At 44.1% G+C, this 26862-nt stretch overlaps 1 protein-coding gene and 1 pseudogene across 1 annotated transcript in view; one reads left to right on the top strand and one right to left on the bottom strand.

Annotated features, from left to right (window-relative positions):
• Positions 1–6628: 6628 nt before the first annotated feature.
• The window catches only part of LOC126457185 (lysophospholipid acyltransferase 6), a 147753-nt gene continuing 127519 nt past the window's right edge, over positions 6629–26862 (top strand). The window contains exon 1 of the mRNA XM_050093275.1: positions 6629–6752. Within this exon, the coding sequence (XP_049949232.1) occupies positions 6663–6752 (90 nt within the window). The 5' untranslated portion in view covers positions 6629–6662. The remainder of the gene's footprint in view (positions 6753–26862) is intronic.
• On the bottom strand, positions 11517–11634 carry LOC126458795 (5S ribosomal RNA; annotated as a pseudogene).

The raw sequence follows: 26862 nt of genomic DNA, 5'->3' as shown, positions 1-26862 counted from the left end.
GCAGTGCGCAAGAGTGGAGCCGGGGCTGGTTGCAGCAGAATCCTGCAGAGAGAGAGAGGGAGATAGGGCGTGACTGATGTGTGCCGAGCGGCTTGCATGCCGGACACGTGAGCCTCCTGGGACACGGCAGCGAGAGTTGGAGCCGTGGGCTGAGAAGTATGGAGCTGTTGTCGTCGTATCCGGGGGAGGTGCACCCTAGTACACAGTGCCGACGCCCGAACGAGACGGCACGGTAGCTCAGCGTGTTCGGTAAGAGGGTTAGCTGCCCTCTGTAATAAGAAAACTGAGTGAGCGGATCAACGATGAACTTTAATAGGTGTCATGGAACGTCCGCCCCGAACTATCCAATGAACAAAATGAGAGCAGGAAAAAAAAAAAAAAAAAGAAAACGAGGGAAGGCCTGGGCCTGGGCCTGAGTGTGGTGGCCGCGTCAACCCGTGCATCAAGATCTTGTCGGCTTTCTACTGATCCATCACCACAGTCGCATCGTGGGTCATCAGTGAGTTTCCATTTGTGGAGAATGGCCTTACACCTGCCGTGATTAGTCCTCACACGATTAAATCAGCACCAAGTTCTTCTTGGTATTTGCATTCCTTCCACCGGTATCGAAGGATCAAAATCAGTGATGAGAGGATGGTCATTATTCAGTGACCAGTATTGCCTCCATTCCCTTGCTATGTCGTACCTCTCTGGGAATTTGAGGAGTCCATCTTCCCATATAGGTTTTCTGGATTTTAGACGAGTGCTTGGTAGATAGTCCAATATTTTTCGGATATATCTTCAGAGACAGAGGGGTCATTAATTTTCTTCCATTCTCGGATAGCTACTTGTTGCCTTCTGAGGGAGGGAGTAGCTATATTGCAAAGGGCATGAAACCAGGGAAGTGGAGTTGATTGCAGAGTTCCTGAGACAATCCACATGGTGCTATTAAGCTGGACATCCATTTTCTTCGTGTGTGTGCTCTTGTACCAGACTGGGGCGCAGTATTCTGCCACCGAGTAAACAAGAGAGTGCTGCAGTGTGTAGGGTGTTAGCTTGAGCTCCCAAGGAGATTCCAGTCAGCTTTCTTAATATGTTATTTCGACTTTTTATCTTTTGACTGATTATTTCTAGGTGTTTTTTATAGGTTAGTGACCGGTTAAGAGTTATTCCTAGATGTTTTGGATGGCTGTTGTACATCAGTCGCTCGCTGCAGAATGTTACTTGTAACTCTCGTCTTGCCTCATGATTGCTCAGGTGGAATACGCTTACCTCAGTTTTATTTGGATTTGGGCAGAGCCTCCATTTCGTATAATACTGGTTAAGAAGTTGAAGGTCCGTTGACAGAGTAGCTTCCCCCTCTTCTTGCTCTGAGTGGCTATTGCAATGTCATGTGCGTAGCAGAATTTTTGCGATTTAGTTGCTGGCATGTCAGTCGTGTATAGGTTGAAGAGAAGGGGAGCCAACACTGATTCCTGTGGGAACCCATTGTTTACTGAGTAGGATTTACTCGTAGATTGGCCTACGTTCACTCTGAAGTAGCGATTTTTCGACATGTTTTCCAGAAGCTTATTTGTCTTGCGGCAAGGGATCGCTTTTTTCAGCTTGAGTATGAGTCCGTCGAGCCAGATGGTATCATAGGCGGCCGAGAGGTCCACAAAAGCCACACAGGTTTTTGTGGACTGGTTCCTACTAAGACAGTATTGTTGCGGCCTGTTAAGTTGCATTGCCAAGACAGACTAACTCAAGTGTCGTCTGAGGATTATGTTTCGAAAACTTTGAGCAAAAGCTGCACGGTCGTCCTTACTGTTATTAAAGTTTAAATTTTCCCTAAGCAAAGTAGGAACTCAGCACGCATTTAAAGTGAAGCGACTTAATGACTAATTTTCTAGTTTCACGATTTTGCGGCCAGTCACTGCGGCCGTTAGTTACCTCGGTAAAATTGTGCATTACTGTTTTCCCAACTGATAACACTGAATTAATTTACAGTTCATACGCCTGTTACTGCGAGCCGGTTAACTTGTGTGTATCTGTATTGTAAGATGTCCTGGCACAGGGCGTAGCTCACGAGCGTAGTTTCCTCTCCATGTGACTTCAGTCTGGTGTACCACCGCCACGGTCAAGGGGCCTCTCTCCATTTTCATTAGCGGTTGTTAAAAGTAACTTGGTAATTGCAGATCCTGTAATTGCGTGAAGATGTTTAGGTCTGGTCAGATCGTGAAGGATACGACTCTGCATTTTAGACAGCGACATGGGTAAACTGCCAGTTGCTTTGAATAGAGTCACTCTGTCAGTTATTGAAATTGTAATTCTGTAAAACAATTCTAACCAAGTCAATTGTTGCTAATTTTTTTCTATGTAATTGTCAGTGGAGTGGTCTACAATCATTAGTGTTAAGGTTTTTAATTCATTTGTTCTTTGATCTTAAAATACTTGTTGCTGATAAAGGTTCGGACGTTCATTTGTTCTGTCTAACTTGAAAGTTGTTCTGGTATTAGCCGTTCAAAGATTTCAGAGGAATTGTACTAGTTTATTACGTCAAGATCTATAACTGCAGTTGCTGCATTTTTTAAAGATTTGGTCACGTTAACTCCTGATTTGTATTGTTCAAATACAGATGTACACAAGTATTTTCTGTGACATCTAATAAATAAATGAAAATATTTAAGAAAAGGCCCAGCGACTTTCAACACAAGGACCCCTGTATCCAAACCATCCTGCCCAAACGCAATTGTGCATTGCAGTTTGCATGCTAGCATTCAACATTCTGGCGGTTACCCCAGTTATTAATGTACTAGCATTTCACATTTGCAGTTTCTTACCTCGCACTTAAATCATACTATGATCTTGCAACGTTAATCACTTACATATGTTCCCTAAACAAAAGTATTTCCATAATTTCGTTACTCCACATTAATTACTTTTTGGTGTTGCGGTTTCGTTTCCATCAGTGTATGCATATATGTATTTATGTATGCATGTATGATCCACATCTCCTCCTAAACCACTGCACTTATTTCAACCCAACTTAGTGTACAATCCAGTATTTGGAATGAGAGCACTTGGAGACTTGCAACAAACTTTACACATAATTTCAAATCTTTACGAAATATTTTCTCGCTGATGACCCCACAAAATGATGAAAGAAAGAAAGTTTATTGCTTACTACATTTTCGCTGTTAAAAAAGAAGGCAGTATAGCTGTCACATAGAGCATGACGTTTTAATTCATTACTTCTTTACTACTAACTGTATGCGTGACAAATCTTGCAGACAGTATTCACATATTCCACTGAATGTACCAGAAAAATGACATCATTGTATGATGGAGTTATGACTTCATGAATATTGAATGCGTGAAAAACTACGACATCATGCAAAACGTTTAAATATAGTACTTCGTTGCTACTAACTCTGTTCGCAACACTTTTAGCGTACAGTATCCACATGTATCGCTGAATGTGCCGACAGAAATATATTTCTGTAAGACACATAGTTCAGGAGATACGACGCCATAAACACTGAGATGCATGTTAACTGCCGCACCATGTGTGAAAATGAAGCTGCAGGGCAAAATTCGCTAGATATACAAGAGAAACGTGTGTTCAGATAAGCATAACATATGTTAAATATGTGCGAAATATATCTGACATAAGTGTATGCTATGCAAGGAAAGCCATGAGTGAAAAGCTCATCCTAAACCTCTGGAACGATTTCAACCAAATTCGGTATACTTATGATTTACAATATGGAAAGAAATACTTTAGAGATAAGAACCATCAGTCTCCTATTGGGACGAGTGGGATAACGTAGAGAGAGAAGCGAGCGTGGGGAGATGGGCAGACAGCAAGGAGGAAGGAGGAGAAAGGCACAAATAGGAGGAGGAGGAGATGGGAAGAGGTAAGAGAAGGATAAATGAAAAGAGAGGGGAGAGGAGGAGATGGACAGAGAAAGAAAAGAGGAGGAGATGGATGGAGACAGTGGGAGGGGCAGATGGGCAGGAAGATAGGGGAAGAGGAAATGAACACATAGAGTTGAAGGAGGAAATGGACATAGAAAGGGATGGGGAGGAAGAGATGAAGGGAGAGTGGGGGAACAAGGAGATAAACAGAAAGAGGGGGAGGAAGAGATGGATAGAGGGGGAAGGAGCAGTTAGACAGAGAGGGAAGGAGCAGGTTGACAGAGATATTGGGAGGAGGGGATGGACAGAGAGAGGGGGAAGGAGGAAATAGATAGAGAGAGGGACAGAAAGAGATGGACAGGCAGGGATAGAGGATGTGGAAAGAGAAATTTGTGGTGGTGATGGACAAAGACAGGGTGAAGGGAGAGGTGGACTATCAGAAGACTGACATAGATACATACACAGTGGGAATCAGCTAGTGAAGGCATAAGACTGTAGGCTTAATCTACGTGAAAGTGTTGCCATATATTTATGAGGCAAGTGCTAGATAAATCCGGTAGTGTGGGACTGTGCTGGCAGTGAATCGATTGAATGTAGTGTATGCACATTACGAGCAATTTTCACCTGTAGATAACATTTATATACGACAGCCCACATCCTGATTGTGCAGGTCGATAATACATTGTGTTTATATTACGACGAGCATAGATTGAATATAGATGTCAGAAAGTAAAAACAGAAGGATTTGGTCCTGAACGTATTTCATAGTATGATGAATAGCTTATTTACTATATGTTTGTTCCAAATTCGATACATTATGGAACATGTACTAGGAAGCCATTTCGCATTGCCACATAATTTATCAAAACGAAGACTAGGCAGTCAGATCACACCTAAAAATAGAGGTGCCTCTCCCATCTTTTGCTATAACAAGAAAAGTGACACTTGAAAACAAGCTAAGTTCCCTTGCGTTTATCTCGTCAAAGCTATAAGCCAAATTCATTCCGGATATCGAATGCAAATTGTTAAGATACCTGTGGTACACAGGACTTTTAAACGATATTTGTCTGTACTAGCTACATAATTACATTTAGATTCTGCAGAGCGTTTATAGGCAAACATTACACCGAATCTTAGGCACGTAACTTTTGGAGGCAGTATCTTGTCTAAAAAAATTCTGTTCTGCGCCTCTGAATTCTCGGTGCAGAAATGTCCTTACTGCATGGAAATGGGAAATGACCAACGAAGTGAAGTCTTCATTTGTTTTCTCATTCCACGACTTTGTTCCACGATAACATTCTAGGAAAGCTGTTAGCGTTTCACAGCTGGAGCGACACTAGCGCTCCAAGTGGTGAGCAAAGTCACATGCGTCGTAAGGATGATGTTCGTTTTTAATTATTGCCTACTTAATCAACGAAGCAGTTGTTTTACGTGTGCGTCCCATGCGTTATTAACTTATCAAGAGACGCCAATTATCGTGGAATACATGTAAAACTAGCCGAATCGCACTGATTCATCTTGAAGAAATACTTTCGAATATTTGTATATTTGCAGCACATTCCACAGAAAGCAAGAAAATAAAAACATACATTTCATGCATGCGAAGCTTATATGGGTGTTTTTGCCTGTTGTTATTATCATAGGCACTCTCGTTGACACTTGAACATTTCTTATGGAGGCTAACGATTCACCTATTCTTACACTCCACTCAGATTTCTAATACATGAATAAATTTGTAAGTGTAATTAATTTTTCTTCAAAATCGAATGTGTTGATGATTCTTGCCGTTTGTGGCTCAAATTTAGCAACAATTGGTTTTTTTTTCTGTGTAGGGAAACAGTTTTATTGCTTTCGACAATATTACCATGTCTGCGTAGTTTTCTCTTAAGCTACAGCCGTGGTGGCTTATTCCGTACTTTTAATAATGTAAGTATTACATTCAATATACGTTTCCTACGTTCCAAATTCACTGATTTGGCTGAAAGTGTAGCGAATAAAACTCCACTTTGTTGGGTAGATATACAATGTCTTTCTTTCAGTAAAAGGTCAGGTCTTCCGATGTTCACTAGCAATTTGTTGTTATAAAGGGAAACGACACTATTCGGTAAATAGCTGTACGGTACAAGAGACTCGTAAATAAACTGTCGTGCTACACTGTTCCGTACCTTCCAGGATTCTTAGGAAACTAAAGACTGACAAATAGGCTGTCATTTTGAAGCTATTTTCAATTTTCGTGGTTGTGCATAGACACCCTATTGTAAAAATTATGTTGCAAATCAATAGAAACGTTAGTATTCGCACTCATCCGATATCGTTTTACAGTTGTCGCTTTCTGACCGCTTGGGGCGCTGCTATAGCTGTGGGAAACAAAATCGAGACGGAGTGTCGCGACTATGACAATCATATTCTTCTGCCACAGTCAGTGATATTAATATTGTTGATCCAGCCCAGACATTTGTCATCTCTGGTGCTGTGGTCAGTGTACGCGATTTTCTGCTTTACGGCTTACTTCGGCTTTGTGTCTGGCAACGATGAGTCACGCGTGTGCATCGGCAGCTGCGCGGGCTGCGCGCTAGCGTGCGCGTGAGCTCGGAGGCGCGAGGGACACTGATGTCTGCTCGGCGCTGCACGGCGCAGCGCTGTAGAAATTCCAACCCCGCCCTTCCCCCACCACGCGGCCCGGCCGCCTTCTCCCCTCCTCGCCCACCCTCGCGCTAGTCACACAAAACGTTCCTGGCTTGCAGTAGCAGAAGTACTGGTGGCGCGAGGGGAGCTGTGCAGTAATGGCGTGGTCTTACTCGGATGACGGATACTATGACGGGAGCCGGCTCTTCAGCTGGGTGTCCGACCTGTCCGGACTCCCTATAGACCAGGTAACCGCCTGTTTGATCAATAGCACATTTCGCGTGCGCATGTGAGACTGCTGCTGCAGCAGATCTCTTCGTTTGTGAAGCCAGGCACCTCAAGCGCCTGTTTTACTGCATTGCGTGGTACATCGCCTGTGTTTACATTGTCGGTAGCCTGTCCTAGAAAAGCAATACGATTTAAATTTGCTGAAGTAGTGATGCTACGTGTGTAGTCTTCGATTGCGTCCAGTTCGCTTTTATGAAGTCTACCGGTATGTTCAAACTGTTCGATGCTTCGACCACTTTTTAGTTACTGCAGGTGTTGGCGTGATCGTAATTTGTTTTTGTTGCTCGGCAGCTTCAAAGACTTTGACATACGTGTAAATTATCGATGTGCATTTAGCAACTATGTCGTTCAAAAGCGTTATTCATTGCTTAAAAAGAAGGTAAACTGCCCTTCAATTTAAGCTGCATCGTTATTCAAGTAGTATATTAAAAATAATAATTTTCTGTAGTGCAGTAGTAGTAAGGTTCACGAATCGATATTCTGGCTGAATAGATGCTAAAGATTCATTACGATATTAGCAACGGTGTCTGAATGTAATATCTGTTTAATGTTTCTTATTAACCGATGTTACCGACAGTCAACGGACGTTTTTAATGCCGGTACTTATACCTACCGCTATCATTTTTGTGCTAAGTGATGCCACGGTGCTTTCATTTGAAAACTGGTATTCAGTTGTATCAGAAGATGAAAGTCATCCAACAACAACGATGTTCGTAAATAAGATAATGAATGAATCTCGTTCAAATGAAGTGCGTAGACGTCAAGTAGTTTAATGATGGAAAATATTCCATTTTTACTATAGTAATTGTGTATGAAAGGAATTGTATAATAACTGTCAAAACATAGAGCTTCATAACTCCATCCAAGGGAAGGGTACGGCGTTCAACAAGTTGTTTAGAGGATATCGTTATCCGCTGAAACAGCGTTTGTTGGTATGTATAATCAACTTTTTAAAATTCTTGTTGGGCTGTATGTCTTCACTATTGTCCACAGAACACCAGCGTACATAACGATTGCGATGAAGTGTATCAAGACTGAGAACTTTTTCTTAACCTGCCGTTGCACGCGTCTTCTCGTGTTTTAATTTTCGCTCTCCGCTACGTGGCCTCGCTCTCTCCCTTCGTTATTGTCTGCTTGCTCGCGGGGGGCGGGGCGAACAATGGCACCGACAACCGAGCGGGGCGTGCAGTAGTACGTACTTGCAAGAAAAAAATCTTCACATCTAATTGTGAGATGCCAGCGAAGCTTGGTCAGGTTTTGCGTCAGCTGGCGTATCGATTTTCAACACTCTCAGCTCCCCACCTGGTCGTCTTACCGTACGCACATTTTGTTCTTTGATTTGTTTCCAAGGATCATAAATATACTCGCTTTTGGGTTGTTTTCGGCCGTTATGATGGGAAGTAAAAAATTTGGTTCCTTCTGCAACAAAAGGTCCCTGTGAATATTATTTTTCAAATCGAAGCGCACCTACTGTAAGCTTTAATTTTGTAATTACAATCCCTATAAGTTATCAGATCATAGAACATTTTAAATTAATTTAACTTCACGTTTTCGTGCGAGTGTGAAACGTATTAGCTTAGAAACAAGTACGAAACATGCCAGTTAGCTTTGAACCCGTGTTAATGAAGTCATCGCACTTTTGCCGACACGAGCGATTTACCGGTCGATGGCCGGGTCGCTCGGTTACGCCTGCGTAAGTGCTTAATGAAAGTGCAGGAGCTAACTTGTTAATATACGTGGAATTTTTTTCTCATGATTGGTTTTTGGTGTTTATCAGCTTTCGCGCGAATTGTGACTGTGCATCTTTACTAAATTACATGTGAAAAAGGGTACGTTTTCATCGTTTATTAGTCTGCACTGGAGTTACACAACAGATATTACGATTAGTTGTTTAGCTGTTATATACTTACGATTTAGTTGTTATGAATTTTGTTAGAATTTCTTTACTGGAGAATTCGCTAGCTTAAATCACTGAACAGTTTTAAGAGATTCTTATACCTAAACAATGCTTGTTGTCCTTAGTATTTACCTTTGATTATTTTGTATTAAACCTGCTTACTCATCTGCTTTATGCTCTTTGTTTATAGTCAGTTTTCCTGTAGGATGTTGCCTTCTGTAAGGAAGACTGTAAAACACGACCTAGTTCTGCAGTGCTTGCAGCTGACGTTTCACGCATCGGCTAACGCGAGATCCCGCTATTCGTGTTTACCTTTGTGATATATCACTCCGAGATAACATTTCAGCTCAGGCGAGGAGAAGCTTGCCGCATGATACAGGGATAAGACTAGTGAATTACTTTTTTTCCAAGTTAGCAGGCGGTCTAGATAATACAAGGCGAAATGTCAGCAGATGGGACACACGTTTTGTACTCGCTATTAATGTATGACATTTATGGGATAACTGAAGTGCTATGGAACCGAATCTAAAGACAACGTCGAAAAATTACAGCCAGATTTCACAATATTTCTATTAACCAATTTGGTTAGCGGTTTTATTCTTACTCCATATCTTTCACTGCTGTTTCTCTTTCTGTAATACCTGTATTCTTTGATCACCGCCCGTGTTGTTGTTTCTATTGCCTACATGTCCACTAATTTTTAACTTACTCATCCTTTTTAAAACTGTATACGTGGAAGCTCTCTGTGGTACCCTGACATACTGTATGAACACACTTTCTACGTCTTGAATGCAGTCACTGGTCCTTCTTTCCTCTTTTGTTGCTGATTTATTCTTCTCGCTTGGCGAAGATCATATTTCATTTTTCCATTATTTGTAATATTTCTTAACTCTAGATCATGAAACCCTCGAAAATTTTACAACTACAATAGGGTATAAAACAGGATATTTTGTACTTGATTTCGTATGTAGCATATCGTTGGCGATCTAATAACGGTAATTACCTAATACATGACCTACAGATTATGACTACCTTTTAATAAATTGTGAAGTAGTAAACTTCACGATGGTTTAGTAGCGATGTAATATACCCCCCCCCCCCCCCCCCCCCCCGCCCGCTAGGAGAAATCATTTTCTTTCTTTTAAAAACTACTGTATAGCCTCTAGGGGAACATGCGTAAAAAAAAAAAGCTACATCTCTTTTCTCCATGATTCTTTTGCCTAGTCATTTTACGTAAGTATTGTTATCCTTTGTTCAGTCCAGTTTGGTCTCTCAAGGTCACGACCAAATTCAACTCCTCGTCCAGTTTGTTGCGTCCTGTGTTTCGCGTAACTCCTTCCGTCCATAATGTTCCACGTTTCATATTTTTCTGCATATATAGTCTTCTAAAGTTCCTTCTTTATTGCTAAATGAGTTTATGCATGTTATGCCTGAATAACGTCACTTTCAAGATCTTTATTTTTTCCCAAAAATAGTAAAATACTGGGATGTTAATGACCTCACTCATTCTGTAAAGATGTCCAAAAAGATCACTCTTCACTTTGCCTGTACCTCGGATACCTGTATACTTTCCTAAGCAGGTATCCTTATTGCTTATCGCAATCAGTTCTTTTCATCTGAGGAACATTTACAACACGTGCTTAATTTATTGAGGGTTAACTGTGTTGGTTTTTAAAATGTATACACACATATCTCGTTAGATTTGAACGAACACAGTGCTATAATAAGCATGAATGGTAGTGATAAATATAATCAAAAGGTTTGCGTTTGAGGGCGTTGCTGCAGCGTATATGCAACGCAGCGCGACTGCGATGCGGGTCTATAAGCATCGCCATGCAGACAAGGGATTAGTGTGGCATTCGCGTATTACCGACGTGTAAATGCGGAAACGTGAACTACGGTGACGTTATTACCAAATACGTCAAAACAGGAGCAACGTGCTGTTATTCTTTTCCTGGCTGCCGAGGACAGACACCGGAAGAAATCCATCGGATAATGCAGATTGTGTTTGGCAGTAAGCCTGTCGAAAAGCATCGTTGTGGAATGGTGCGCTGCAAGGGATGGTGCTGCTTCATGATAACGCACTTCCCCATATCGCAAATGTCGTAACACAGAAGTTACACCAGCTCAAAGGGGAGACACCCGAGCACTCGCCCAATACCCTGACTTTTCCCCATGCCACTGTCACGACTTCGGTCCCTTAAAGAAAGATCTTGAAGGGTTGACGATTCCTGTCGGACGAGGACGTGCAGCAAGCAGTTACGGACTTCTTCACGTTGTTTTACCAAACGGGTATTTTCAACCTGGTGCGTCGGTGGGATGATTGCCTCAATACTCAGGATGATTTTGCCGTATTAGCATACGGATACTGGACTGTACGGCTTTCGAATGGAAACTTTTTGATGGCCCCTTATGTATAGATGGTTAAATGTCATTGCTTGAGAAATAAATGTCATTGCTTGAGAAATAGGAAACCTACATCTCTGAGCGAAGGAAAAGCACTCCGTCTGCAGGCCAGTAGTGTCCCATCGGGACCATCCGACCGCCGTGTCATCCTCAGCTAAGGATGCGGATAGGAGGGGCGTGTGGTCAGCACACCGCTCTCCCCGTCGTTATGATGGTTTTCGTTGACCGGAGCCGCTACTATTCGGTCGAGTAGCTCCTCAGTTGGCATCACGAGGCTGAGTGCATCCCGAAAAATGGCAACAGCGCATGGTCAGCACACCGCTCTCCCCGTCGTTATGATGGTTTTCGTTGACCGGAGCCGCTACTATTCGGTCGAGTAGCTCCTCAGTTGGCATCACGAGGCTGAGTGCATCCCGAAAAATGGCAACAGCGCATGGCGGCCCGGATGATCACCCATCCAAGTGCCAGCCACGCCCGACAGCTCTTAACTTCGGTGATCTGACGGGAACCGGTGTATCCACTGCGGCAAGGCCGTTGTCTGCTCGAAGGAAAAAAATGGTTCAAATGGCTCTGAGCACTGTGGGACTTAACATCTTAGGTCATCAGTCCCCTAGAACTTAGAACTACTTAAACCTAACCAACCTAAGGACATCACACACATCCATGCGCCAGGCAGGATTCGAACCTGCGACCTTGGCGGTCACGCGGTTCCAGACTGAAGTGCCTAGAACCGCACGGCCACACCGGCCGGCTATCGATGGAAAAGGGAGGAAGATTAAACTTCCGTCGATGACGAAGTCATTAAAAACAGGAATGGGAAGTGAACTGAGCCGTTCCTTTTCAAAGGAATCATCTCGACATTCGCCTTGAGCGATTCAGAGAAAGCACAGAAAACATAAATCGGAACAGTCGGACAAGGATTTAAATTACATTTCTACCGAAAGCGAGTACAGCGTTAACCACCACGCCACCTCACTCGGTGGTAATTTAACGGAAGTAAATATTAGTGTTTGTGTAGTATGGCGATCACTCGCTTTGGGCCAAGTGCACAAAGACTTTGAGACAAATTAAAACTGTCTCTGGAGCTCAAGCTCAGGTTTGGATTTCTGTGTAGTGGATCTTGGTATCGCCATATACACCGCCTGCTAAACTTAAGGAGACATAGAGTAACATAACGTATTAAGTACTTGGTGGAAAAAGTGCGGGAGCTTTTTGCCAGAGGTTTCCCAATCATGCACACAAAGTTGGGTGTCAAATGACGCAGTGTTGCACCAAATGGGGCTGGCCCCGCAACACGAGTCATCTCGCGAAACGGTAAAAGGCAGTGTGTCTTAATCAGCGAGAGCTACGGTGCATTTTATTACAACATGGCACGGAGACAACATCTAGATGACTTCACATGGGGGGGGGGGGGGGCGTCATCAGGAAACGAAGAAGGACGTAGTGTTACGAGTGAAGCCCAGGAGTTTGGTATTGCTCATAGCATTGTTTCGTGTGCATGCGAAGCGTTCCAAACCACAGGCACTGCTGCGCGAAGGAGAGGTGGTCGACCACGGTCAACTACAGCAGCGGATGACAGCCACACTATGCAACAGGCAAGAAGTGACCCATGTCAAGTAGTGGTTGCAATTGCAACCCTATTTAAGAGGACTGCAAGGCACGCAGTCTTAAACTGAACAATGGCATGGCTACTGTTTGTGGGTAGTCTCTTTGCCTGACCAGTATATTGTGTTCCGTTGACACCTGCACGTCTGCGGCACCTTTTGCGATGGAGCCACGAACATACAGACTGGATAAACAAGGAGTAGGGTCGTTTTATCTTCTCAGTTGAGAACAGATTCTGTCTGAGTAGTGATTCTGGACGTACCTTCTTACTGTGAGGGATGGGAACACATAATGCAACCGAGAACACTGTCGAACATGACCGTTTTGGTGGGCCGATATTATGGTGTGGAGAGTAGTACTGTTGCAAAGGGGTAATGTCCTCCAAATCTTTGAAAACACGGTTCACTAAGAGATCAACGTTATCGTGACGCTGTACTCTTCCCCGTGTGCTTCCTGTAAGGAGTGCATTCGCCACCGGCTTAATTTTTGTGGATGACAATGCGCTACTACACCGAACACCGTAGGTGCAGCAGCTGTTAGACAGAGAGGATATTCGGCGAATGGACAGGCCTGACCGTTCCCGCGTCGTAAATACCGTCGAATAGGTGTGGGTTACCGCGCTGGCGGAGGAATGGGGCGCTCGACCGCAAGAACTCCTTATCAGCCTACTTAATTGCGCGTTGCAGAGCACGCATTACTATCCGTGGTGATCACACACCCTAAATGAGATCTACAGTCTGCTACGGAGTGTGCACTGATATGAAACTTCCTGGCAGATTAAAACTGTGTGCCGGACCGAGACTCGAACTCGGGACCTTCGCCTTTCTGGAAACATCCCTCAGGCTGTGACTAAGCCATGTCTTCGCAATATCCTTTCTCCCAGGAGTGCTAGTTCTGCAAGGTTGGCAGAAGAGCTTCTGTGAGGTTTGGAAGGTAGGAGACGAGGTACTGGCAGAATTAAAGCTGTGAGGACAGGGCGTGAGTCGTGCTTGGGTAGCTCAGATGGTAGATCACCTGCCCGCGTAAGGCATAGGTCTCGGGATCGAGTCTCGGTCCGGCACACAGATTTAATCTGCGAGGAAGTTCATCACACATCCTATTAAGAACCATGTGACGAATTTTATAACGTCCAGAGGACCATTATAAATCGTGGTGATTTTGATGTCATTATTGTTTTTGAATAAAAGTTTCATTTCTGTTCGTCACATTGCCTAGTTCTTTCAGTTACCTTCAATACTACGCTGCAGTATTTCTTTTTATGTGCGGTCCAAGTTCCATCGAGCTATGTTACTTGATCGTGGCCCCGCGGGGTAGCCGTGCGGTCTGAGGCGCCTTGCCACAGTTCGCGAGGCTCTCCCCGTCGGAGGTTCGAGTCCTGCCTCGGGCATGGATGTGTGTGTTGTCCTTAGCTTAAATTAGTTTAAGCTTAGGGACCGATGACCTCAGCAGTTTGGTCCCATAAGCCCTTACCTTACCACAAATTTCCAGTTTCCCCGCCGTCCGGAGTGGCCGTGCGGTTCTAGGCGCTACAGTCTGGAACCGAGCGACCGCTACGGTTGCACGTTCGAATCCTACCTCGGGCATGGATGTGTGTGATGTCCTTAGGTTAATTAGGTTTAGAACCATCCAGTTTCGGTAAAAAAAAAAAAGAGCATTCAAAATAAAAGGAGGGAATTTCTGACGAGAGGAGCCACCAAAGCGCTCTTGGAACTCATTTGGTCGGGATGTTTTGGAACCCCCCCCCCCCCCTGTCCGTATTCTCAAGACCTGACGTCTTCAGAGTATATCATTTTACATCCATGGAGGCATACAAGAGTGGAATTACATTACAACCGACGAGTAGATGCAGAAAGAGGTTCTGAAGTGGAGAAAGGAGATAGCGGGAGAGTTCTTCGAGGAGGGCATAAAGAAGCTTGGGCCACAGTTCACCATATGCATTGAACACGATGGCGATTATGTGGAAAAATAGTCAGCAAGTGTATCAACACACGAGATTAGGACTACCGGTGCTGTGGGCTGTGTTATACGTACTCGCTCCCTGTACTCCAAGCACACTGTGAAATCGGCTATAAGTAGCGGCGCGACACGAACGGTACTTCACAGTCTGGTTGGAATGCTGACAGCGGGTACGAGTAATAATGCAGCTTCGTAGCACCTGAAGAAGATATTTGCAACAAAAATGGGTCTTTCGACCAAATATCGTGCAGAAAAATGGAACCAAAAACTCGACTGAACTTCTGGAAGCACGCCTTTAATGACTTAAAACCACCTTATTAGTGCCGTGTAGTATTTCCTTTAGCTCTGTTGACGTCGGCGATGCACCGTGCAACGAACTTCAGGAGAGTTGAGTAGCCACCGCGATCCTCAACCGCTCGTCATCAACCGCCACCCGCAGCTCAGGTAGACTCATAAGACCACGGTCTCTGACACGCACATTGCATTCTGTGGACTCCCAGATGCAGACGTGCTCGGTAGGAATGAGATCATCGTGACCCCTGGTTGGTTTCTACAGTGCATTTTTGTTTAGAATTCTGGAAATACACTATTTGCAACAAAAACTATTTGCAACTTATTTCAAATAATATGTAATTACTTCTTCAACTTCACGTTAACACATAATCCGAGAAACGTGTTTTGTATGTAACTGTAGTTTCGAATGCTAAAAGCACCAACATGGTGTTTGCGACAGTTGAGAATATGCATCTTTTAAACAGAATCAGAATTCCACTAATAGCATTAATTTAAATTTTTCTTCTAGCAATGGATTAGATGACAGTTTAACAAAAGTTTCGTATTCTTCTCGCGCTATCGTCGGAGGTCCTACAGTGATAATAATTATTTTTCTGTTCATGTGGAAAACATTTTATAAAAGCATCATTCAAAACTTCAGATTTTCTTAGGAAAAGGAACGCATCGCCGTTTTGGCCACAGACGTACCAGTCGAAGTTAATTTGTTGAATGCTATGAAAAACCGCAGGTGCTTTCATGAAACCCTTGAGTGATCCCCAAGGAACCCCAAGTTTCTGCGGGAAATAGTTTAAGAAACACTGCCATAAGCGATACCCGTGATTGGACAGTAAGTGCCTGTATTATGCGGTGGTAAGATACGATGGAGGACGTGTCACCCACTATATTGTGTTCAGACATCCCCCACACGAGAATCTCTCCACCGTGTACCTACGTCGTACCCTGGTAGCAAGCGGGACCCATCGTATGATTTTCGACATATTGCTTCTGTACCATCGACGTGCACCAATGCGTACCGCGACCAAACCGCCCAAGGGCGTCTTCTTCCGTGCAAGCGCGTATTTACTCTATTCTTGTGACCACGATACTTTCTGTGGTCTGTGGCATGCGGTGTACGTCCATAGCTTAAGGTGGTGCTTCTGGTTGGTACGGCTGCTCACCAGTGTGTTGGCTTTTGCTTCCATCATCGACTGCAGTGTTGCTGCCAATCCAAGAGATTGAACTGTTTCTAAATTTAATCTTCAGTCACCTAAATATGCATGAATTAACTATGTAGATTTACAGTATATGCGTGCGGATATTTTGTGTGGTGCTATGTTTTTTTTATTAATATTGTGTCATTACGTTATGAGTAGTTTCTAGTGATGTAATTGCGGAGCTTTGTCCACAAAATTTTTCTACGCTGACCTTTTACTTATTGTCCATAGTCTCCTTCGACATACCCTTGAGACAACACAGTGATTTCGTTTTTTGTACAATAGCCACGCACCAACAGTGATGAATATGCGGGTGCGTTATCGTGATGCAAGGACCGTGAATTGTCTCACCATATTTCAGGCCGTTTCCTTCTCACATTTTCTCGCAGGCGTCGCTTCATGTCCTGATAGTACCATCTATTAACAGTTTGTCCTTGACCTGATCTAACGAACTCTTTTTGGTCTTGGTGAACGTTTCCCGACCCATTGTAAAGACTGAGCCTTCATCACATCATCATAATGGTAGATCCACGTCTCATCACCAGTTATGATTCTCTTAAGGAACAACTCGTTCTCATATTCGCGATTCAAAAGCTGTTCACTGATTGCGAGCCTAAGGTCTCGCTGGTCTATATTCATGAGCCATGGGACGAACTTGGCGGCAACACGATGCATTCCAAGCTGCTGCGTCAAGATTTGAGGACATGATCCAACTGAAATGTTACATTCTTCTGCAACCTCTCGGACAATCAGTCTTCGATTGGCACGAACAGTTTCGTTGACGCTCATGACATGAGCGTCTTCGGTAGACGTCGAAGGGTATCCAGAACGAGGGTCATCTTTAACCTCCGTCTGGCCGTTTTTAAACCGTGTGAACCATTCTTAACACCGAGTACGACTTAAGCACTCTTCACCGTAGGCTTTCTGCATCATTTGGTGTCTTTCTGTAATGGTTTCCCTGAGTTTCACGCAAAATTTAATGCAGACGCGTTGCTCCCCTAACTCTGCCATCTCGAAATTCGCAAACTGTGCGACACAAAGTTCTACTCAATACAGCACTGAACAATAATTAACAGACATACAACAATGGAACTTCCGGAAGTCACATTAAACGCAGGCGTGTGGAGAGATGCCAACCGCATTTCGCTCCAGCACAGCACTGGTGCAAAAATTACGAATGTTCCTGATTTTTCTGTATGTATGTTCCTCTAAAAAGACTCTGGCAGAAACGTGGGGAGCCATTTGCATCAATCCTCATCGCTGTTCCTCACCAAAATGTTGGCATGCGACATATTCGCGCTCTTTTAACACATAACATTCTGAATCCTTTTACCAGCTTCTCTTTGTAGTTAACCCATCATACTCGGCATCTCCCTCTCACCTCCACTGAGTATTAACGTCTCTCTCCCACTATATCCTTTTCCTCCTATTGTTTTACTGTATATCCCACTGCTACTGTTTTTTCTCTCACTTACACTGTCTCCTTTCGTCTTTCTTTCCCATTACCACTCTCTACCCCATATCTTGGCAGCTCAACAGTTCGGGGGGGTCAAACTCATCTTTTCCCCTATGGCCACCATGTTAAAAACCTCGGCCCCGCCCACGTCTATACCTATATACCTATGTGTTAAAGTTCGCCGGTCTGCGTACGTCAACTGCCCCCCCCCCCCCCCAAAGCCTATACATCGTCTCTACTCAACTACTTTTCATTTCCATTGTCCCCTCTCTCTTTTGCTCTCACTGCTGCTGTCTCCATCCATCTCTCATTTTCTTTCAGTGCCATTCTCTCTCACTAACCATCTACACCTGCTATCTCTTTGGCTCCCATTACTGTTATATTCATGCACCTCTCTTCCTCTTCACTGCCACTTCTTTCTCCCACCATAACTGTCTCTTCTCTCTTTCTCTCCCTCTGTTACTATTTCCTCTCTCTTCCAGTGCCACTGTCTGCCTGCTGATCTCTGATATAAAGGTTCAAATAAAACAATTTATCAGTGTCAATCGCTTTTACTTTCTCCTACGACGAGTTTCGAGAGTTATACTCCCATCTTTAGTTGGAAAACAGTTGTTACACGTGTACCAGCAGGATGCAGCTAGTTGTTTGTTGTGGTTTCATTTTTCTACAAAAAGTATAACAGGCACATATTATCGTCATATGCCACTAAGATTATACATTTGAAGTTACTTACAATCTGTTCCAGTTACAGAACTGTGCACTTCGTCATAAATGATGTTTTTGACTTGTTTCTTCACACGGAAACAGGAACCACTCATGTAATTAAGTCAAAAATGTTCATTTGTGAGGAACTGCACAGTTCTGTGCGCTGGAACGGACTCTTCGTAACTCATCACCATTTCAAATGTATAATCTTAGTGCTAATGACGACAACAAGTGCCCGTTATACTTTCTTTAGCAAAATGAAACGAAAAACAAACAGCTAGCTGCATCCTGCTGGTAAATTTGCAACAACATGTCGCTGTTTCACATCTGAAAATGAGAGTATAAACTCTCGAAACGCGTCTTGGTAGAAAATAAAAAGTAACTGACACAGATAAATTGTTTTATTTGAATTTTTATTGTCAAAACAGTCGCAGTATCCGTAAAAAACAAGTCCAAAGTGGAGGATATAAAGAAAAATACATTCAGCTTTTTTGTGCTACGAGAGAAGCATTTTTTCCTTTAGTTCCCTTTTTTCCTTGCTACAGCAGGGTGTGCTTCCGCTATAAACCGAATTCTATGGGTGAGTAAAGTTCTCACGGTGTATGTATATACTTCGACACATTTATATACTTTTACACATAGAAACAACAAATAAGCACTTATAATGTCAACATGAAAATCGTTTGCTTTACGTTTTTTTCTAAATACTTTGCTCATCGATTGCAACTCATCGAAAAGCCCGGCATTTGATTTGATAAAAGAGTGTTAATGTTATTAGAAATTTTTATATAATTTTTGGCAATCATTTTAAGCTCTTTTCAGGGATGTTACGATCCTTTCTAGCACATCTTTTGTCACTGCAGTACCACTTTGGGCATATTTCTATAGGCGCAAAGCTCTCATTCTACAGAAATAGCGTGTCATAAAGTTTTATTGCTGGAAAAAATGCTGACTGATAACAAGGTTTTCTTACTTCAGGACCCTTGCGTTCACTCTACAACCCTTCCCACGTGTTCACTATGTCAGTTAAAATGCCATTTACGCTCCAGACAGGAAATTACCTGCGTATTTTACGCGTCTAAGTACTATAACTATGAACCTCTGGATACCGGAAACTGATAATGATATCGAAAAAAGTTCCGAAGCTACCCGAGGATATTATCTTAAGACCATGTGGCAAAAAATTTCGACTATCTGCCTTTGACAGAAATTATAGAAGTGGCCATACCCATAATTGGTAGTTTCGAGCCCAAAAATCATAATTTTTGGACTTGTCTCGGAAATCGCCCACGAACAGATGGTCATTTTATAATTCAAATGAAAACCTAACAGGTGGAAAAATAAGCAAATTTATTATTTCAAAACTTTTAAAACATCTACCACACTGTGAAGCAAAACGGTCAGTGCCTCCAGGGAAAAATGCCTGCAGTTGCCTACGAAACCATGACTGTACCCAGGCGTGCTTCTCTTCGTCGGAAGCAAATTGACGGCCACGAATGTTTTTCTTCAGGGCTCAAAAAATATGGAAATCGCATGGGGAGAGGTCAGGACCGTGTGGAGGATGCGTAAGGGCTGCCTAGCGAAATTTTGGCAGCGAAGTCGAAACAATCTTGGAAACAAATGGACCCGTCAACGCTGATTTAAGCTTTGCTGGAAAGACACATCCTGCATGCTGCACCGATCTCTTGCCATGTACTGAAGGAAGATTTGCTTTGGACGAAGAGGTGCGCTCCTAGGTACAATCATTGTTCCGTATGCAGCCACAAACATTTTCCAAGAAGACAATGACCGCCTTGTCTCACAGTGGTATAAATGTATTAACAGTTATGGCGATTATTTTTGAAATAATGAACAGTTTTCTTACTTTCTTTTCCCATGCATTTAGTTTTCATTTGACTAGTCCTTATAAATGTGAAGGGGGGCTGTATGGCGACAGTCAAATGCCAATAAACAAAGGAAAAAATGGTAAAGAAGACCTCTGCGTTGTTTCCCAGTAGCGAATTAGGAATGCATTGATGCACTTCAGGCAGTGCATCTGTTATTACAACCCGTGGTAGTGAATAGCAACCCCTTTACTCAACACGATGCTGCCCGTGAGTGTGGACTCCCGACGGCGCCAGTTTCTTCAGTTGTGCAGCGCCCAGTGGCTGCACGACCTCGGAGGTGGAGTGTCCCCTGCGTGGGCACCCACGATTGACCTCGAGCAAACGTGCGCTGACGTCACGCGTGTTGTCCATTCCTGCGCTCGGCGGACACGCTGTACAGGATCTGACGTAATCACCTTCACGCCACATGCGGAACAAGTTCATTTCCCATACCGATGGGAGCACTCTCTGGGACGTCGCGCGGGGTAGCCACGCGGTTTGAGGCGCGTTGTCACGGTTCGCACGGCTCCTCCTGTCAGAGGTTCGAGTCCTCCATCGGCCATGGATGTGTCTGTTGTCCTTAGCTTAAGTTAGATTAAGTAGGGTGCAAGCCTAGGGACTGATGACTTCAGCAGTTTGGTCCCATAGCACCTTACCACTCTCTGGGACGCAGTAACTAAGCTCTCAGGACAAAATACGAGTGCAAGTCAAAAATTATGTACACTTTTTATTCTACCGTTTATTAACATGAAGCTAGGGGTATACAATGCACATCATTTTTCTACGTAATCTCCCTCCTTCTCAATGCACTTGGCCCAACGGTCAACGAGCTTACATATTTCTTCCAAATAAACGGTTTTCGGTTGGTCGTGAGGCCACTTTTGCAACGCGTTTCGCACGTCCACATCTGAGGCAAATCGGCGACTACGCAAAGCATCCTTGAGTGGCCCAAACATGTGAAAGTCACTTGGAGCAGGGTTGTGCTGTAGGGAGGGTATTTCAATACCTCAAATTTCATCATGTTGGTGGTTTCGGTAGTGTGACGGGCCGTATGTGGCCGTACATTGTCATGGAACAACAACACCTTCTCCGACAGCAAACCACGGGGTTTGGTGCGAATTGCTGGCTTCAGATTCTTTTCCAACAATTCACTATACCCCGCACCGTTGATAGGCGATCCCTTTTCCATGAACTCTGCCACTAAGGGCCCCTGTGAGTACTTGGAACACGGTTAACATAACCTTTCATACAGATAGCCCTGTCTTGAATTTTTTTCCTCTTCGGCGATCCAGGGTGTTCCCACTGCATACTCTCGCGCTTTGATTCAGGCTCGTAGTGATGCATCCATGTTTTATCTACGGTGACAATTCTGCTAAAAAATGCACCACCTTCATTGTTGAAGAGTGAGTAAGCGCTGATAGACCCTAGCACGGGTGAGCTTGTGGCCCTCGGTAAGCTTTCTCAACAAGTCATTGGAAGTCTCCTGCAGAGATACTGAGCCATTCTGCCTCTATAGCCGTCCGTAACGGCGAAAGTGTTGCCAGTTCAGGATTTTGTGCAAAAACTGACCTCATGATTATATTCAATAAATGGTTCAAATGGCTCTGAGCACTATGGGACTTAACTTCTGTGGTCATCAGTCCCCTAGAACTTACAACTACTTAAAACTAACCAACCTAAGGACATCACACACATACATGCCCGAGGCAGGATTCGAACCTGCGACCGTAGCGGTCGCGCGGTTCCAGACTGTAGCGCCTAGAACCGCTCGGCCACCCCGGCCGGCAAGCTTTCTTGGTGCCCACCGTGCATAGACCTTATGGAAACCGAGTTCGTTGTGGATGATGTGATGGACGGAGCCATGGCTGATGTTCAAAGCGGATGCTACCTCATCGACAGCGATTCACCTATTCGCCAGAACCATCTCTCGAGCTTGCTGAATGTTGTTATCTGTAGTGGAGGTTGATGGCCGCCCCGCTCCCTCTTCATGTGTTACATTTGTTCGACCACTTTTAAACTTCTCGATCCACAAAAACACAGTTTTATGTGTTAGTGCACTTCTCCCATATTGCGATGGTAGTCTGCGATGAACGTCTGCCCCATTGACACTCTCCGACCAGAGGAATCAGATCACCGCCCGTTGTTCCTCTTTGGTGCACACTTCTAATGGAGCTGCCATGCTATATCTGCAACAAAAGGAAGAACGATGGCGAAAATAAGATTAAACACAACGTGTGCAATCTAACAAACGTTATGGCAAAAGTGTAGATAATTTTTGACTTGCCCTCGTATTAGTCGCCTCTCTAACAGAATACTCTGCTCGCTTTGAAGCGCAGTGGCCCATACGGTGTAGAAATGGTACTAGGCTGCCGCTATCTTAAGTCGTGACAGAGAAGTGGTGTGTATGTGGTAGTCGGTCATACCGAATCACCGCAATGAGATAGGTAGACGCGGAGAAATTTTAATATGTCGTAGCAAGCCTAGGCGACAGTTCTACAGTTTTAACTTTTGGAGGAGCTGAGAAGCTTCTACAGCATTTAAATATCATTAGATCAGGTTCCGCAGATCACTTCAATAACTGATAATTACCTTTACGAGGCATCAGTGTCCAAATGTAGGACGATACTACACTTAATACACGGTACACTCTGAGGCTGCGGTTATAGTGGCTGCGATATCGGTAGATTCCGTCGACGACCGACATCGGCCCTAGACGGCCCATCTTTTCAAATTAGTACGCCACTGTGTGCGCGGTCACACTATAGCCGATGTTATCTTCCGAACGTACGGACTTCAGACGACAATCGGTAAAATTCAAATCAGTTTCGTTATTTCGGTCAAATCGACCTACTTTCTCGCACCCGAAATACGGAACGTGAGAAATAATTAGTCCAAGAAACAGCGAGTTTGCAGCATCCCGGGGACGTAAATATCAAAATTGGGATGTACTTCGGAATCTATTGACTGAAATCGCAGGTTTATTCGATACCTCAAATAGACAAAATGTTAATTGGATATATTAGGCATAGATTATAACCTCAAAAAATAATTTGTTCACGTGAAAAGGATGGCGTATTTTACATGCTTATAGCTACCACACTGGATCTTTTTTGTGGTAGGTTGTTATTGGTTCTCTACAAATTATTATTGCTGCTTACTAGCGTGTTATGCTAGTGGAGTAGTGATGTATGGTATGCATTTCCAGTTTTATGTGTTATGTGCTTTAGGTTATCAGAATATCTTCTGCTACACTTTATGCTTGTCCTTCACTCGTGTGCTACTTTACAGTCATTTAAAGTTGATCGACGTACTTCTGCCCAACTTTAAATAGATACAGCGAAACAGAGAGTTTATAACTTGCTTTTCTACGTCACCACGAATTATCGCAAGTAACAGAGAGCGTTACTCCCGTCATCTCATATATTCGTAAAACTTGTGTGATTATTCCGATAACTGAGGACGGAGGGTATAGTATTTGCCAAGTTCTTTACGATACAGGAAAGCTGACTCACATGCATTCGGCGTCTGTTCAATATCAGAAGCCGCTGTGCAGCATCCGTATCCAAGAACAGAGGCGCAGTGCTATCCACCCCACCCTAAGAGGTTAAAATCTAACCTATTTTATACATAGAATAGATTCTAACCTAACCATCTTGACCCTGCCAAAAACTGACGAAGGAGATCGGACGCACTATGTCCACGCTGTCGGCCTATTTGCCCAAGAAATTCACAGTGCCGTAGACACTGGCGAGCAGATTGATGCCGTATTCCTGGACTTCAGGAAGGCATTTGATACGGTTCCGCACTTACGTTTAGTGAAAAAAATACGAGCTTACGGAATATCGGACCAGGTTTGTGATTGGATTCAGGATTTCCTAGAAGAAAGAACACAACATGTCATTCTTAACGGTTCAAAATCTGCAGATGTAGAGGTAATTTCGGGAGTACCGCAGGGAAGCGTGATAGGACCTTTATTGTTTACAATATACATAAATGACTTAGTTGACAATATCGGTAGCTCCGTGAGGCTATTTGCAGATGACACGGTTGTCTACAAGAAAGTAGCAACATCAGAAGACTCGTACGTACTCCAGGAGGACCTGCAGAGGATTAATGCATGGTGCGACAGCTGGCAGCTTTCCCTAAACGTAGATAAATGTAATATAATGCGCATACATAGGGGCAGAAATCCATTCCAGTACGATTATGCCATAGGTGGTAAATCATTGGAAGCGGTAACGACCGTAAAATACTTAGGAGTTACTATCCGGAGCGATCTGAAGTGGAATGATCACATAAAACAAATAGTGGGAAAAGCAGGCGCCAGGTTGAGATTCATAGGAAGAATTCTAAGAAAATGTGACTCATCGACGAAAGAAGTAGCTTACAAAACGCTTGTTCGTCCGATTCTTGAGTATTGCTCATCAGTATGGGACCCTTACCAGGTTGGATTAATAGAAGAGATAGACATGATCCAGCGAAAAGCAGCGCGATTCGTCATGGGGACATTTAGTCAGCGCGAGAGCGTTACGGAGATGCTGAACAAGCTCCAGTGGCGGACACTTCAAGAAAGGCGTTACGCAATACGGAGAGGTTTATTATCGAAATTACGAGAGAGCACATTCCGGGAAGAGATGGGCAACATATTACTACCGCCCACATATATCTCGCGTAATGATCACAACGAAAAGATCCGAGAAATTAGAGCAAATACGGAGACTTACAAGCAGTCGTTCTTCCCACGCACAATTCGTGAATGGAACAGGGAAGGGGGGATCAGATAGTGGTACAATAAGTACCCTCCGCCACACACCGTAAGGTGGCTCGCGGAGTATAGATGTAGATGTAGATGTTATCGGGCGACCTCTGGCGACGGTGTCGGACGACCGTTGTCGATGCCAGTTGAAAGCAGCCTAAGACAAAAAAAGGAAGACCACGAAAGAATTTTCCAAATGGAACGAAAATCGGTAGATGTGATGTGATGTACATGTACTGTCCGACAAATGATTACTATTTCCGAAAGACTGGATGATTTATTCAAGAGAAAGAGCTTCACAAATTGATAAACTCAGTAATGCGTTGGTCCACTTCTGGCCCTTATGCAAGCAGCTATTCGGCTTGCCATTGTTGATAGAGCTGGTGGATGTCCTCTTGAGCGATAGCGTGCCAAATTCTGTTCAATTGGCGCGTTAGATCGACAAAATACATTGCTGGTTGGAGGGCCGTGCACATAATGTGCCAAATGTTCTGAATTGGGGAAAGGTCCGGCGACATTTCTCGACAAGGTAGTGTTTGGCAAGCATGAAGACGACCAGTAGAAACTTTCGCTGTGAGTGGGCGGACATTATCTTGCTGAAATGTAGGACCAGGATGGCCTGCTACAAAGGGCAAGAAAACTGGCCGCAAAATATCGTAGACGGACCGGTGTGCAGTAAGGGTACTTCGGACGACAACCAAAGGGGTCCTGCTATAAATTGGTCAGAATTTGGCTGTCGATCCGTATGGCGGGCGACAGCCGGTTTGATATCCCACCGCTTTCTGGGACGCCTCCAGACACGTTTTCGACCTGAAATCTAATTGATTGGAGTAGAAAAGTCTTCAGTGATGAGACCCACTTCGACCTCAGGCCCCCTTGACATGCGAAGATGTGTCTGGAGATGCCCCATACAGCGATTGGTACCAACCAGACTGTCACCCGCCATACGACCCGACAGCCAGAAGTAATCGTCTGGGATGCCATTTCTTTTCACAGCAGGACCCCATGTCCGCGGCATCTTCATAGCACAGCGGTACGTTGACGACATTTTACGCCCCGTTTTCTTGACTTTCATAGCTAGCGATCCTGGGCTTACATCTGACAGCGACTTACCACGGGACCTTACGCTTCCAACAACACCACAGAAGTGACAAAATCACAGAAAGGAGCTGTTACGTTTGGACGTGCCCATGACCTCTCGGTGAACGAAGTTGCCCTATTAGTTTCAATGCTGACTGTCCCACGCGCCCCTGGTAGCTGAGCGGAAGCCGGCACGGTAACTCAACGTGTTCGGTCAGTGGGTTAGCTGCCCTCTGTAATAATAAAAAAAAACTGAGCTAATGGATTAACGACGACCTGAAACGGATGTCTAGCGACATCCGCCACGAGCAGATACAACGAACGAAAACGAACAAAATGAGATTTTAAAAAAGTGGTCAGCGCGACGGAATGTCATACCTGACGGACCGGGTTCAATTCCCGGCTGGGTCGGAGATTTTTCCCGCTCAGGGACTGGGTGTTGTGTTGTCCTTATCATCATTCTTTCATCCCCATCGACACGCAAGTTGCCGAAGTGGCGTCAACTCAAAAGGCTTGCACCAGGCGAACGGTCTACTCGACGGGAGGCCCTAGCCACACGACATTTCCACAGGGAATAGTATAGCAGTCGAAGCCACGTGACACGGTCTAAGAACAGTGGTCGTAAAAAGATCCTACGAGACAGGCACCGCTGAAGTGTGTCACGCATTGTTAACGATAGTTGGTTTCAAACCCGACGGGAGTTTTCTGCTCTCGGTGAAAGAAAATCCATTTCAACAGTTTTCTAAACAAACCTTGCGAAAGAGTCTGCATGCAGTGGAAACTTGGAGTCAGATACCTCGCAAAAGACATTGCTCAGAGCGGTACAGAAGACTGCTGTGTTTTCAGTGAGTCAGACA

The sequence above is a fragment of the Schistocerca serialis genome, chromosome 2 (assembly GCF_023864345.2).
Source record: "Schistocerca serialis cubense isolate TAMUIC-IGC-003099 chromosome 2, iqSchSeri2.2, whole genome shotgun sequence".
Lineage (NCBI taxonomy): Eukaryota > Metazoa > Arthropoda > Insecta > Orthoptera > Acrididae > Schistocerca > Schistocerca serialis.
Note: the sequence above shows the minus strand (reverse complement) of the source record. Positions and strands in the feature narration are given on the sequence as shown.